Source organism: Dendrobium catenatum, unplaced genomic scaffold (genome assembly GCF_001605985.2).
Source record: "Dendrobium catenatum unplaced genomic scaffold, ASM160598v2 fragScaff_scaffold_156, whole genome shotgun sequence".
Classification (NCBI taxonomy): Eukaryota; Viridiplantae; Streptophyta; class Magnoliopsida; order Asparagales; family Orchidaceae; genus Dendrobium; species Dendrobium catenatum.
The window spans coordinates 7,613,637-7,629,622 of record NW_021318618.1 but is presented as its reverse complement, the minus strand read 5'-3'; the positions used below and the strand labels follow the sequence as shown (position 1 = coordinate 7,629,622).

Sequence of the window (15,986 nt, the reverse complement as noted above, 5' to 3'; positions counted from 1 at the left end):
CTCTGATATCACTTGAAAGTTCGTTAGGAATGTTAAGCCCTTATGAACTGGCCCAAGGCTAAAAAAGAGAGAGGTGAATTGGATAACTTTAAAATCAAAGATAAAACTCAAACCAAAATCACCACAGAAATCAAAGTGCGGAAATTAAAATGCGGAAGTAATAAAGGAAGAACACACCATATTTATAGTGGTTCAGTCAAATCTTGACCTACGTCCACTCCTTGGAGGCACCCTCCAAGTATTGCACTAAAACAAGTGTCTCTCCCTTAGGCCCCACAGCTAGGCGGAGAAGCCCTTACAAAATTACTTCCACCTTCCCCAGTGCGGCGGAGTCGCCGGGTCCTTTGACACCAAAGTGAACTTCTTCTTTGGTGAACTTCCCTCGAACAAGCCTTGAATCTGACGGTATTAAGATGCACGCCTGCCGGAGCAACCGTGTGGAATCCCCTTCACACTCTCTTGAGTCCCCCCTCACAGAATCTTCTCCCTCTCAGACTTCACCCATTCCTCACTCCCTTTCAAGCTCTCTCTTCAAGTCTCCCCCATAAGAATGAAGCTACAATGGCTGCCAAAGACACTTATAAAGTGTCATGTCATAGCTTAAATAAAAGAGCTAAAAAGGAGCTCATTAATGCAAGTTGCCGACATTATCATCATGTATGATTAGTACAATTTAAGCCCAATCAGCCAGGACGATTTGAGACGATTAGAAGGAGTTTGTTCATATCATCCTGGACGATAATATATCGTCCTGGACGATCAGAACAAATCGCGAAATATCGTCCTCGACATCACCCTGAAAAATAGCTATCCGATGACCAATCGTCCAGCATATCGGCCAGGACGATTTTGCGATCGTCCAGGCCGATTTGATCGTGAAATCAAGTCATAATTGCTTTCCTAAAATTTCAGAGAAATTTTAGAAAAATTGACCTAGATCGTCTTGGATGATATTTTATAGTCCTGGACGATCCACCTGGACGATGTCCAAAAATATGTTATTTCTAAATAGATATGACGGCAGATTCTTTCTGTTTTGAACCTATCGTCCTGGCTGATACAAAATTATCCAGGACGATGTGTTTTGCATAATGACGACTGCTTTAATGAGGATGCCCTAATTAGGGTTTCTACTTTTGGACAGATCGTCCAAGACGATGTTACCAAAAATAGAAATCTTTAGGGAACAATAAAAAATCTTCTAAGCTACAAAACATAAGGAGCCACACCAAATACAATAGGCTCAAGAAAGGAAAAAGTGTACAAACTGACTCAGACCTAGACTACCCAATCTTGAGCTGGTTCCAAATCGCAGTCTTGATCGTGTGGACATGAAATGTTAGTAAAAAAGGCCGTCATAGAGAAATAGGAATGTTTGCTATCATCAAAACCATAAACCATAAATCCGCAACAGGGTTGACTCAGGTTTTTTGTGGGTCGGTCTAGGTTGTAAAATTTAACTTATTTATAAAAACTAGTCTAGTTCAGGTTGTGTCGAATGATAGTGGGTATCTATCGGGTTGGACATGAACTCGATCCACAACACTTTTTTGACACCCCTAAGAGGCGTTGGCTCAAATTAGAAATATACATCATATAAAACACTTTACATAGTTGGGGATAGAAGAACCAAATGTCATGATAGTTATTCAAGAGAGTGTTGACATGTTCATTTGATTGATAGGATTGTATTTTGGAGGCATATGTTGGAGGGACCATAGTCGACAAATAAAGGAGGTTGGTATAACCACAATTGGGTGACACTTATTAGAGCGACCGTTGTCAGGTAATAGAGGTCAGATACACCATAGTTGGAAGGCAATAAAGGATGAAGGACCATTATTGGGTGGCCGAAATCATACAAGCTATAGTCACGGGCGATGGAGGTCAGAGAGACTATAATAGGTTAATGATGGAGATTAGAGAGATCATAGTCAACCTGTAATAGAGGTCAGAGGAGGCATAATCAGCAGAAGATAGAGGTCATAGGTCAGAGGGACCGTAATCAGTGGGTTATAGAGGTCGAAAGGATAATAGTCAGGTGATAGATGTTAAATATATCACAATAAGAGGGCGATGGAGGTCGGAGGACCTTTGTAGGGTGATCAAGGTTGGAGAGATTGTAGTCGGCTGGTGACAAAGGTCTAAGTAACCATAGTTGATGGACGAAAAAGATTGGAGGGTCTATAGTCAATGGTAATGGTGATATGAGGGACCATAGTCCATGGGTGACATTGGTTAGAGGGGCCTTAGTCGATATGTCACGGTGGTTAGAGGGGTCGTGGTTGACGATTGTCGATGGTTGGAGATATCATGGTAGGCTATAAAGGTTAGTAAGATCGTAGTTGGCATATGATGGAGGTCAGAGGGATCGTAGTTAACATGAGATGGAGGTCAAGGGATTGTAGTTAGTGGACGACGGTGCTTGAAAGGACCTTATTCTAGTGAGGTTGGTCAGTGGTAGACCCAATGGTGGTGGCTGGATGAAGGTTTGATGACGAAGATCAAGTGAAGGCTCATCAACGGTGGTTGGTCGGCTAGGGTTTGCTAGCGGTGGTGTTGGTGTGGAGCTCCATAATTTTCAAGCCTTATATCTCTCTTGATCTTTAGCCTAAGGTCCTAGCCCCCTTTTTCATGTGAGAAGGGAGGGTTTATTTAAAGATTTTGAGAGTATCATGCCCCATAAATATGAAGAAGATAATTAGGAGTGCTCATCTCATATTGATTCATTCAATCATATAATGTTCATACAACATGTAAGTACCTTAGTGAAGTTAGAATTAAGCGATCTTTTATTCGTTGAGTTTGTCTGGTCGAGCCGCTCGATTTGATTATAAGCATGCCATATTTGGAGATCATTTGATCATCCAATGTATGCCTCAAATCATTCAAATATACTTCAGTTCTTTGATTTGAGCCCATTTGGGCTCAGATTAGATCGATTTTGGTGTCATTAAGTTTGTCTCATTGATACATTAATTTGATTGAGTCTGCTAAAATTGGAGTTCGGATGGCCTTGCATTTAATTTCAAAAGTTTTCAACATGAATATGTCTCAAGATTCATGGTTGATCTTGACAATTTTTTGTGAAGTATCAATACATATGGGAAGAATCCATTTTGTGCACAATATGCTCTTTTGAGAGTTCAAATACATATATTATTTCTTTTTGGATAGGTGTAATGATAAATCCCCTTATCAGTAGATGTATTGCAATTAGGTGGTTAGCCTTTCCAATTAGATATTTTATATTCTTTTGCCACCTTAGATGACGATATCATTGAAGCATATTTTTGCTATTATGTGGGTTTTTTAATTATATATATTTTTGATAAATTTACATTTATATTTTACTTGATATTGATATTCTAAATTATAGAATGAAATTCTTTGTTTTTTAAACCTATAATAAAATAAGCATATAGTAATTTTCTTGAGTAATATATGAAAGCTGCCTTTGCACTCACCTTAAAAAAAATAAAAAAAAAACTATTAATAATTCCAATAAAAAAATTCAATGCTTTCCACGTCTCTTTAATGTTTAAACTTTAAAGTATTTAAATCATGATTTGTTTGCAGCTCCAATCTCCCCGGTCTACGGAAGGTCAAAGGAAAGCGCCAAGTGGGGCCATCAACCCTAGTAGGCTCTTCGTCGCCTTCCATGGAAGCTGCCATCGCCACCGCCAACTTTGGCTCCCGTTGGGCTGCAGGTTCTAGTATTGTCCCTCGTTTCCACTCCACTGATCAAGTCCGCGCTTCTCCTTCATTGGTATGGGAAAATGCAAGATTCGACGCTCTTTCTCCGCAATTCCCTTTTTCTGCTGAATCTCTAAGGCCTTATTTTAATTCTAACGGCTTATTTTACAATAGGGTTTGAGGTGCTGCTTTGATCGTTTTGTTGGCTTAGGGTTGTCTGTGAATCAAAGACTAGAGAGATTTGCGATGAATTGCGGTGGAGATGGCGAGAGGGACATGAGGTCTTCAGCTCTGGCTGAAGGAATCGCTGATAGCTTGGAAATTTCCTCACTTGGAATGGGTTAGATTTTCACTTTTTAAGCTTTTAATCTATTTACTTTGATTTGATTCTGTTTCTTTATTCGACCATGATTTAATATTTAATGGAACTGGAAAAATATGCAGACGTGAATAAGGAGCCAAGCATATCGACAATCCTGACTACGTTTGGAAACTCGTTTGATCCGTATGGAGCGCTTAGCATCCCTTTGTATCAGACATCCACTTTTAAGCAGGTAACTTGAAATAAGCATCTGCATGTAGTCTTGAGATTTCCACTTTGGGTGATTAGTTGTATTTGCATTATGGAACACAATGATTCATTGTTGATTTTTCAAATACTGTTCTTTTTCTTCCTTTACCTATCCAAAGGCGTCAAACGCAGGGTGAACATAACGGAATATTATTTTGACCGACAGAGAGACTGTCTACTGGAAAAGCAATCAAAGCCAGCTGCTACCATAACTGCGCTTTAATGTAGACAGAGAAAAATCCGGACTTTGGTTTTGTCATGTGGACAGTATGCTTCATCATGATCAAAAGGATCGTCATGTTAGTACAAGATAATATAAATTTAAGACCATATAAATAACGTGCTTATTGATAAGAGCTATTTCAGCAAGTTGATTATTTTTTATTTTTTGGTTCCAAACAGCCTGAAATGTTTTCTTGTTGCCCGGTGGAATTCCTGGAACGTGCGGTTGTTTTTGTTCTTCTTGACGCTTGACTTTTATGATATATAGCGTGAGGCGTAAGCCTCATGCCAGTGAAGCGAGGCGGGCCTCAACCAAGTTGAGACGCAAGCCTCATTAAAAAAACTCGAGGCGTAAGCATCGAGGCATTTTTTACTGGAATTGCGCAAAGGCGAGCCTCATTTTGCGCAATTTTAAACCATGCTTTTATGCAAGTGCTGGAGACAACTTTAGTTTTCCCATTTGGGCAACACTTATAGCAAATTTATATACATTTTGTTTGTTCAAGAGAAATGCTAATGAATTGTCCTGAGTAATGATTTATGCATTTCTCGGAACCAATTTCCAATTATAGCACCACTTTTTTTTCCCCAAAACTATATGATATGAAACTGCAGGTATGAAAATTTCTGTGGTAGAAACAAAATGATGCTTTACTTAAAAATTAATGCAGGACATAGGAAGAAATGGGATCGAGTGTTAGTTGTTTTATTGTTCATTCTATCAATAAAAGTGTGATTATTTATGCATCATCTAATCCTGCAGCTCATTAGTTATTTTATATTTAATTGTCAGCCATCTGCTACAGAGAATGGGCTTTATGATTATACTAGAAGTGGAAATCCTACAAGGGATGTCTTGCAAAGGTTTGTAAAAACTGTAAGTTCAATTAGAGTATTCTTATCCTGTGAAGCTGCAGGTACACTAAGCTTATTATACGCATAATATTGACTTGTATTCTTGCTAACAATCAGTCTTTTAGCGAAATTGGAGAAGGCTGACCGTGCGTTTTGTTTCACTAGTGGAATGGCTGCTCTCTCTACTATCATTTCTCTTATTGTCTCTGGTAATTTTCTATAGATCATTAGATTTAGTTTCTATTTAGGAAGTCAATCAACTTTATTTATTATCAATTATTGATTAGGCCAAGAAATTGTTGCTGGAGAGGATATTTATGGTGGCTCTGACCGATTGCTCTCTCAAGTGGTCCCAAGGAAGGGCATTGTGGTCAAGTGAGTCCGAAACCTTCCAAAAGTGATGCATGCAATTGAATTTATGCACTGCTGCTAAATAATAGAATGAGAAGTTACATATCTTATGACTATATGCAACATGACAGGCGAGTTGATACGTCTGATTTGCATGAGGTGGCCTCTGCAATTGGACCCAATACGAAGCTTGTTTGGTTGGAGAGTCCTACAAACCCTCGCATACAAATAGCCGATATATGTGTAATTTTGTGGTTTATTACTCTGCCAAATTAACTCTTTATACGTGAAATAAGTATGATAAAGTTGTGCGCATGCCAAAAACAAAATTGAAATACCCTAGCTAATGTCAAGTGTCATATACTTTATTAACACTTATTAAAGTGATTTTTTTTTAAATTTTTATGCACATTAAAGACATGGTTGCTATAATATCTTTTAGCAGCACAAAATGCTCTCTTAACTTTATCATTCCATGATATCCTCCTCACCTTTTTTCTTTTCTCTTTATTAGAAAAACGCATATGGTTTTAGTACTTGCGTGTGAATTCTGCTTCCACGTTTTTTCACTAATGCCAATTCTATGTTTCATTTGACATGCTTTTTTTAGATTCTTCTTCGTGCATTTAAAGGAAGAATGACATGTTTCAACACTTTGCACTTCAAAACTAGTAAATTACTATTGCTTACTCTTTCAAAAATGCCATATCAATAACTGTTTTGTGCATGGTTCAATACAAACTTGAACTTCACTACCATGCAGAATTGAATCGGAGAAGAGGATCATTATACAAAATTTTGGTGTAGGAAGCAATTTTTTTTTTCTTGGAAGATTCTCATTGGTTGAAAAGAATGCATTTACCCTGTTATTCTTATGTTGGCATTTTAATTTTCAAACCTCTAAAAATTTAATCAACACATATATTGGCCATTTTCTTCATCATTTGTTTTGCATCAACTTCCTCTTGGTTATTTTTGTTTTTTTTGCAAGTTCTTATTGTTCTTGTAATTTGGTTTTCTTTGTGATTGGTTTTTTAATCTGGAAACTTCAAAAATATTATCAATAACTGCAATTTTCAGAGTTTGGACAAGTTCCATTGCAAAGCAAAGTTCTTGAGCATGTTTACAGTTATATTAATTAATGCGTAGTATTTAATTGCTTTGTGTATTTTTGATTGAATAACTGAGTGATGCATAGTACATCTCAGTGATTCTTAGTGTCATTCAATCTGATTATATTAATGGTGTTCTCTGGCAATGCATGACTTTAGCGTACATAGCCTTGTTTTGTCATGCTGCTGGATGTGTAACCTTTTTTGTTTTTTTTTCCGCTCCAAAGGATGTATTCATTTGCCAATAAAGATACCTTTTGACTGTCTTTCCCATAATTTAGTCATTTCCTTATGCCATAAATATGATTTATATATTTTTCAATAACGCTTCATTATTTTCCTTTATTCTTCTAATACACAGAAAATATCAGAGATTGCTCATTCACATGGAGCTCTTGTTTTGGTGGATAATAGTATCATGTCTCCAGTTTTGTCTCAGCCGCTAAAACTTGGCGCAGGTTCCTTATTTTTTTTAATAGGAAGGCTTCCTGCTTTTATGTAAGTAATAATGATGGTTTCTTTGTCTTATTGCAGATATTGTGATGCACTCGGCTACTAAGTTTATATCAGGTCACAGTGATGTCATGGCAGGTATCCTTGCTGTGAAGGGAGAAAGGTTGAAAATTTTCTTTTCCTTTTATAGATTCGTAGTTGATTAGCTTTTTTTATGTTAGGATGGTACAAAGATAATGCTCGGAATATGCTGATATTTTACTCTAGAGATTGGCTCGGTCCGCCGACACATCTGAAAAGCAATCAGTAAAATATTAGTCTTTTGCTTGAATTAGAAGTGTAGTCATGGATATATGCCATTCAACTAAATGAGTTAATGTCCAGTTTTTCTGACAAACTGGGCTGTGGAATGACTTGGATTTGATCTATTGAGTGCAACAGATGGGTGGAAGTGAGAACAGGTGGGGTTTGGGGCTTGTAGAAGGGGAAAACAAGAAGGAATTGAAATGAATTTTATATTACCTTAGCCAACCGGAACCGATTGTCTCACACAGTTTTCTAAGAGTAAGTTTTGCATCAAGCTATTGGTGACAAGCTAGGAGGGAAAGATGAAAGATTGAAATCATGAAAAGCTTGGTCTAAATTTATGATTAATGGGCTATTTATATAAAGAAAAATACTAATAATTTATTTGATTCAATGTTATTTACATAACACTTTATTTAGGTAATTATGTTATCTTTAAATTATAATAACTATTTTGGTTTATTGCTATTTTAATTAAATATAATAATATGATTTAAAATAATTAATGTTGATTAAGATTTTTTTCCTTAAATTAGATTATTTCAATCTTTGCTACTAATACTGTAATATAAGAGATAACATCAAACCAAACATTATTTATTACAAATAACATAACATTACATCAGTTATAATATGAGCCAACAACCCCTAAGGCCTAAACATGTTTAAAACCTTTTTATGAGAACAATGAATGACTTGTGGGTTCTAATAACTCTCTTGCGGTGAGTAGAACTTTTCAACTAGAGAGTCTAAATTGTAACACTCTTTCAAGAAGGGTAGCATAAAATTGAACAAACACTTCATGCATCGTTTATGTGTTATTAGATGATGAATGTCTGCTTAACAAAGTAGAATCGATGAATGCTAGATGGCTCATTAGTAATTTCATCATACACTATCGAATTAATCTTGTCTTGACTAGAGATTGATGGGAAGACAAGCATAGGCATCTGAAAGCATTCACTTGAGCTAAAGAAATATATGAGTGTGATATCAGACTTATTGTTTCAGATATGACAGATATTTTATCTTGGAAGTAGGATTATTATGAATTTTATAAGGAAAACCAAGCATATAAGAATTACTAAGCTTTATAATAATATTGTGAGGTCTAGAGGCTTGATTAATAGAAATGAATGCGTTAACTATTAGAAAGGATATGATATAAACTGATTTATGGCTAAACACTAGGAGACCCATTGGATTCAATTGGGTTTGTCTTTCTTTGAGTTCTGATGGGTGGAAGTGGTACATGTTGAAAGGCAACATTGCGATTGGTTTAAAAAGTGTGAGGATAGAACGAGATAATTGTATGGGATTGATTTGCTTTCTTATAAGGGGAGATAATAGTGCATTTGACAAATTTGAACTGAATTTTAAATTATAAAATTTACTTTTTAAAACTTTTCTAATTCAAAATTAAGTCTTTGGATAATGCTCATTTTATTTTCTTAGTTTATTGCAGTCAACCTAATGGGATGGTGGAGGGATTTTAGTTATGAAGATAAATCAAAGTTTAAAACCATGATTTCAAATGGATGACAAGGAGAATTTTGTAGAGGAGGTCTAGACTTCTAATTTCAAAATTTAGAATGATTGGGCACAAATCCTTGTATTTGCTACAAAAGCTGAATTGAAGATGGTGTGGAGAAGTATTTTATGGTGAAATTAGCAGTGAGATAGAATGGAAAGGTCAAAATCAGCAACATAAATTGTAGTTTTGCGTGACATCTTTGACTTCCACCTACTCCACCCCCTCCTTGAACTGCAACACCTTCTCCTCCATCTCCGCCCTCGACCTGTGCCAGCTTTTACACTTCCACCACCCTCTTGATCCATGTCATCCTTGCTGCCACCTCACTAATCCATGCGAGGTATCCAACTCTATTAAGAAAATATCTGTGTTCCTATTGTCATTAGTTTTGTAGGTATTTTTAATACTTAATTTTTGTATATTTTCTTTTGGAAGCTTTCTTATGATTGTATAAATTTGCTTAAATTTTTGAATGAAACTTACTTTCAATTAGTCTCTAATTCTTGTAATGGTATTAGAGATTTATTAAAATTTTTCCCAAGTGTTTTTTGCTCATTCTTTTCTTTCTGATTTTTGAAACAAGATCATTTCAGTTTATGTTCTTTTTATTATCTCGTGAACGCATTGATATCAAAACAACAATATTGCTCATATTCCCATGGTTTCAGGTTCCCTTGAGACTGAGGGTGCAATTTGAATTCAGCTAAATGTTACAGAACATTCTTTTAATATACCGATTGAATGAAAATAACTGTCCAAAGTTGTCCTAATTGGTTCATATGTTGTTGAAGCAAAAAGAGAAAAAGGTTGGCCATTTACTTTAAATTGAACTTTTGCAAGGAGATTGCACGTTTAAAGTTTGGGATGACCAAGACTTCTTGGTGATGTCCAGTTTAAAAAAACTTTATGTTTCTAGAGATAAGTAATTCATATTTGTTCTTCCATTCAACAAAGAAAATATGGTATACAGTAAATCAAATGTATTCCAAAGTTTGTGATGCCACACAAATCTATGAAGTTAAGACCAAGATCTCTTTCACACATTAAAAAAGATAACCCATCACATAATATCTCAACCTAATACAAAGCTTATGGCAAGATGATTGCGGTTTTCTTTGTAGATTAAATGTTGAGTTTGACATTATAAGGGTACAACTTCTTGTAAAAAAGGAACTATCGATAAAAAACAAAGTCATTTCCATTACTTGAATTGTGGAGGGAGATTGGAATCATGATCACTAACAACCTTATTGATGGCATGGCCTTAGAATATCAAAAGATGCCAACATTAAGAATTTCGAATGAAAGACTACTCTAGTTGAGGTCCACAAGTAATGAACCCTAGCAAACACACTTGTCAATGGCGCATAATGGCGTGCTCCATGGCACACAGCTTAGTGCGACGCACCCAAGATGCTAGCTGCATGGTGTGGCGTACAGGATCAAGCTGACGTGTGCCATTTGTGCCATGTAAGCACATGGCGCATGATGTGTGCAATTTTTTTTTTTAAATTTTCTTAATGTAATAATATTTTTTAAATACTTATATAATTTTAATTTTTAAATAATATAATAATGAATTTTAGGTTATTAGTTGTTGATCCGAAGCCCCGAAGCCTCACGAACGCAATCAATTCCATGATTCCGCACGGGATTCCGCATTCATTCACACGAATACAGCTGTCGTTCGTCCCTCGTATTCCTTTATTTCGCAGCTTCTTGTTCGTTTGTGTGATTACGCTCATCTTCATCTATTCGTTGCTAACAGAATTAAGAGATCCCGTGTGCTTCGTCGTATCCTTTGATAGTCGACTTATTTAATTCCTTCTAAGTCAAGGGTCATCACTTAGGTAACAATTTTCTTCTTCTTCCTTTTGTCGATCGATTTTGATTAACTTGCTTTTTTATTTATATTATAAGCTCAGGGAAAATGCTAAGTAGCTGAAACAAAGCCTGAGGCTAGGAATGAAGGAAAATATCTATAAGGGCAAGGTGTATTTTTCAATTTTTAACTTTTAATAGCAGCAACTTGTATGTAATTTGGGTAAACATGGGCTTGATCATCTCAATATACTTTACATGCAAATTTATCAAAATTCCTCCATCAATCCTAATAATATATCTTCATGATATAACAAGTAAGTTTGAAGAATATTGAGTCACAAGTTTCATTAAAATGCCTACATATATAGTAATATTTTACTTTATTTTATATGCTTATTATTCTATTTTATTTTGATAACCTCAAATATCAAAATCATTTATTTAAGCAATATACTTATTTGATTTCAAAGCTTCAAACATGTGAGATGGGCTTTGAATTTGCTTGCTTATAGGCTATAAAAATGTTATATTTAGTTCAATCTTTGAAAAATATGAGTGTGAAAATATGCAATATTGGTTAATGAAGCTGATAACAATACTATGCAGCAACAACAACAACAAAATCAAGCTTTTATCCCACTAGGTGGGGTCGACTACATGAATCATTTTTCTCCATTTTGTCCTATTAAAAGTCAAATTATCGTTTAAATATAATAATGGAAGGTCATTCCTAATATTTTTTAACCATGTCTTTTTAGGTCTGCCTCTACCTTTCTTTACAGAAGTCATATCTAATACCTCTACTTTCCTAATCGAGTCATCGGAAGGTCGCCGTTTTATATGACTAAACCATCTAAGGAGACTCTCTCTAATCTTATATTCTATTGGAGCTACTCCAATCTTTTCACATATGTGCTCATTTCGTATCCTATCTCTAAGGGTAAAACCACTCATCCACCTGAGCATCCTCATCTCTGCCACACTTAACTTAGTATTATACTCTCTTTTGATGGCCAACATTCAGCACCATAAATCATTGCAGCCCTCACCACCATCTTGTAGAATTTTCCCTTAAGTTTGAGGGGTACTTTTCCATCACACAATAAGTTCGATGCATTTCTCCACTTCAACCATCCAACTTGAATTCTGCTGATAATATCCCCATCTATATCACCATCACTTTGAACAATAGATTCCATATATCTATAATGTGTACTCTTATTAATAACTTGATCGCCCAAAGTCACAATCCCCTCACTAGGTCTATTACTACTAAAATTACACTCCATATATTCCGTTTTAGATCTACTCAAGCGAAAACCTTTAGACTCTAAGGTTGACCTCCATAATTCAAGTTTACCTTCAACTCCCTCTCTAGTCTTATCAACAAGAAGAATATCATCAGCAAAAACATACACCAAGGTACATCCTCTTGCAAATGTCTAGTGAGAACATCCATGACTAAAGCAAAAAGATATGGGCTTAAGGCCGATCCTTGATGTAACCCAACCGAAATAGGGAAATACTTGGTCAATCCACCTTGTAATTGAACACAAGTAATAGCTCCTGCATACATATCTTTAATGATTTGAATATAAGCATTATTGACTCCTTTCTTTTCAAGAACTCTCCATAGCACTTCTCTTGGAACTTTATCATATGCTTTTTCTAAATCAATAAATATCATATGTAGATCATCCTTATTTTCTCTATATTTCTCCATCAAACCTCTTAATAAATATATGACTTCTATAGTCGACCTAGCCGGCATGAATCCAAATTGATTTTGAGAAACATTAGTATCACACCACAACCTTATTGTCCATAACTGCTGCTCACATAGTTTTAAAGTATGACATTACTTATTCCTCTATAATTCGCAATAATCTTGTGCATCACCTTATTCTTAAAAATAGGAAATTAACACACTCATTCTCCACTCAATCTGACATCTTTTTAGTCTTTGAATCGTATTAAAAAGTTTAGTAAGCTAAAGAATTCCTTCATCTCCTAAGACATTTCATACCTCTAATTGGAATATATCATAGGTCCAACAGCTTTTTCACCCTTTAATTTTTTTTAAGCCTTTCTAACTTCAGTTTTATTAATATTGCCTAATAAAAATCGAATATTTTTATTTTCATTTTTGGGGGCTAAAGTACTACAGTCAATCTTATTTTTACAATCTTCATTAAAAAGTTTAGCAAAATATCGCATTCAATCTTTTGTTGAATATTATATTCTAAGAAAGTATTTTTTTTGATTTTCATCTTTTATACACTGTCACTTGAACTAAATCCTTATACTCCTATCTCTTTGTTTAGCTAACTTATAACATATATCTTTCTCCTCCTTAGTATCTAACATTGGCGGAGGCGAGGGGGGCACGTCCGCCCAAAAAATGAATATATATATATATATATATATATATATATAATATATATATATTATAATATATATATATATATATATATATATATATATATATAGGGATTATAGAGATAAAATCAATTTGGAAACTTCAAAAATTAAATCAGAGATCATATGAACTCCGATTTCAGCAAACTTACAATCAAACTGACGTCTCGAAAATGCGAACCCAACGACACCAAATTCGACTCAATCCGAATCCAACTGACTCTAAATCAATGACTCAAAGCATATTTTAGAATGTTAAACATAATTTGGATTACCAAAGGTTTCCCAAACATGACATGCTTATAGTCGAATTGAGGCGCTAGACAAGACGATTCCAACGAGCCCAAGATCATTGAATTCTGATCTCACTAAGACATTTAAATGTCTAATAAACAGTCCACAATCAAGAGATTTAAGATCGACCGTTCATTTAAAGCACTCCCAATTTAATTTCCTATTCATTTACATTTTTTTTCTAGGTTTATATTAGCTTAATCCTGTATTGATTCGATCTTAAAGAGATTTTATGATTTGTTTTTGTGCAATGAAATTTTTAATATCATGTATTTAGTTAATATATTGAACTCGTTCTAGCAGTAATCAAGTGATTTGATGATTGGAAGTCATTTTGTGAAGAAAAATATAAATTAATTCATCATCAAAGTTTTATCATTTTTAAAACTGACTATTTTGATCCCAAGTCCGGATGTAAAAATTTGAAGGAAAATAAAAATAATAATTTAGCCCCCCCTAAATATATTTTCTGGCTCCGCCACTGGTATTTAATCTATTATATAAATCACTAAAAGCTAAGGTCTTTTCATTGCATATTGCTTTCTTAGATTCCTTACGAGCCTCTTTATATCTTTCCCAATTATCAAAGTTTTTTAAAATTAAACTAATTTTTATAATGAATTTTCTTAGAGCCTCTTTATATCTTTCCGAATTATCAAAGTTTTTTAAAATTAAACTAATTTTTATAATGAATTTTCTTATTTTTAATCTTTTCTTACACATTTGGATTTCATCACCAACTATTTTTACTATTAGAAAATTTTCCCTTTGATACTCCAAGCACATCTTTTGTAATATTTTAATATCACTAGCCACTTTTTCCCTAATAACATTAGCATCCTCATGCACAGACAAAATCTTAAGATCTAAAATCTTACTCTAAAAAATATTGTTATTAATATTCTTTAAAAGCATATTGTAGAGACAACAAAATATTTTATGCTAATATTAACCATAACTTTTTTATGCTAAATCACTTTAAATTTCACGTAGAATTTTATAAAATTGTTTGCGTCAATTTCCGTCAACTTTAAAAATTTGCCTAATTTCGACGTAGTGCATTGGCATGCGTACGACGCTTATGATCGACATTTTTTTGAGTTTTACACGTATATTGGTCAACATAACATTGAACAAAAGAGCATAGATATACATATATATACACGAGAGAATGTAACACTACATAATTCTTTGTTGAGTTTTTGATGTCGAACTATTTATGCAACTGTTGTTGATTTGGAAATTATGCATTCTTGAGCAGAGCTTAACAATTTATTAACTCACCGTGAACTTAAGCAATGACTTTCGCATGCAAAGGGGCAATCAAGTTTACGAAAAACAATCACATGCTAATGGGAGGACCATTAAATAACAGATTAATTAATAACATGCTCACGTGAAGTTGTTTGGCTGCCTATGTGGAAAAGACAATAATGCAAACCCTCTTGCAAGCCCGAACATCACTTTACATTCTCCAGAAATTCTGGACAACAACTAAATGATTAGGGGGCTGATTTGGGGCCTTAGTGGAGTTGTCAACTATAGCTTACTAGTTAATGAAAGAGGAATTAGTTTAGATTTCCAATCAATATTCAAATTTGCTGATGGGGATATCCTTCCAAACATAGCCCAACAATTTTAGAGAAATTAATTGGGATCTCCAATTAATATTCAAATTGATTGATTGTGATATCTTTCCAAATATAACCCAACAATTTGAGAAAGGATTCAAGACTTTAGGAGGTTTCGAATTTGAATTTCAGATTTTTTAAATTTAACACTAGGCTAATTTTGCAAGGAGAATTAATTGGGAACTCTAATTAATACTCAAATTTATTGATTGGGATATATTTCCAAATATAACCCAACAATTTGGGAAAGGATTTCAAAGTTTTAGGATATTTCAAATTTGAATTTCAATTTTCTTTTTGGAAATTAACGCTAGGCTAATTAAGGAAAATGTTAGAGGATCAATTTGAAATTTTGGGGGGGAAAGGGAAGGGGTCATGATGGTTTCGGCCATGGAAACAAGGAGGTGGTCGGTGGCTATGAAGAGGGGGGAAAGGAGAGGTTGTGTATGGTCAAGGCTAGGAGGAGAAATGAGGGGATCAGTTGGAGCTTCAGGACGAGATGACGGCGGTGGCAAGCTCATTGGGGGTGGGGGCGGAGATAAACTGAGCCCAAATGCTTTCTGCGGCTGACGGGTCTTGCTTTGCCCTCCCCTAGGGACTTCACATAAGCTCTCACAAGAACTCTGAAGGCTCTCAAACACACCTAGACACAAAATATGAAAATTTTCATTCATAATAATCATCATCCCTCCCAAGGTGGAGGTGAGGCCTATAAATAG

At 34.8% G+C, this 15,986-nt stretch overlaps 1 protein-coding gene across 2 annotated transcripts in view; it reads left to right on the top strand.

Annotated features, from left to right (window-relative positions):
• Positions 1–3,569: 3,569 nt before the first annotated feature.
• LOC110113326 (cystathionine beta-lyase, chloroplastic) overlaps positions 3,570–15,986 on the top strand; it is a 45,532-nt gene continuing 33,115 nt past the window's right edge. The window contains exons 1-9 of one of the 2 annotated variants that reach the window (XM_020845864.2): positions 3,570–3,769; positions 3,871–4,036; positions 4,141–4,250; positions 5,283–5,353; positions 5,462–5,553; positions 5,632–5,719; positions 5,827–5,938; positions 7,169–7,265; positions 7,342–7,423. In XM_020845864.2, coding sequence (XP_020701523.1) covers positions 3,662–3,769; positions 3,871–4,036; positions 4,141–4,250; positions 5,283–5,353; positions 5,462–5,553; positions 5,632–5,719; positions 5,827–5,938; positions 7,169–7,265; positions 7,342–7,423 — 926 coding nt within the window. In that variant the 5' untranslated portion in view covers positions 3,570–3,661. The remainder of the gene's footprint in view (positions 3,770–3,870; positions 4,037–4,140; positions 4,251–5,282; positions 5,354–5,461; positions 5,554–5,631; positions 5,720–5,826; positions 5,939–7,168; positions 7,266–7,341; positions 7,424–15,986) is intronic. The other variant, XM_020845865.2, reaches the window with a different exon arrangement.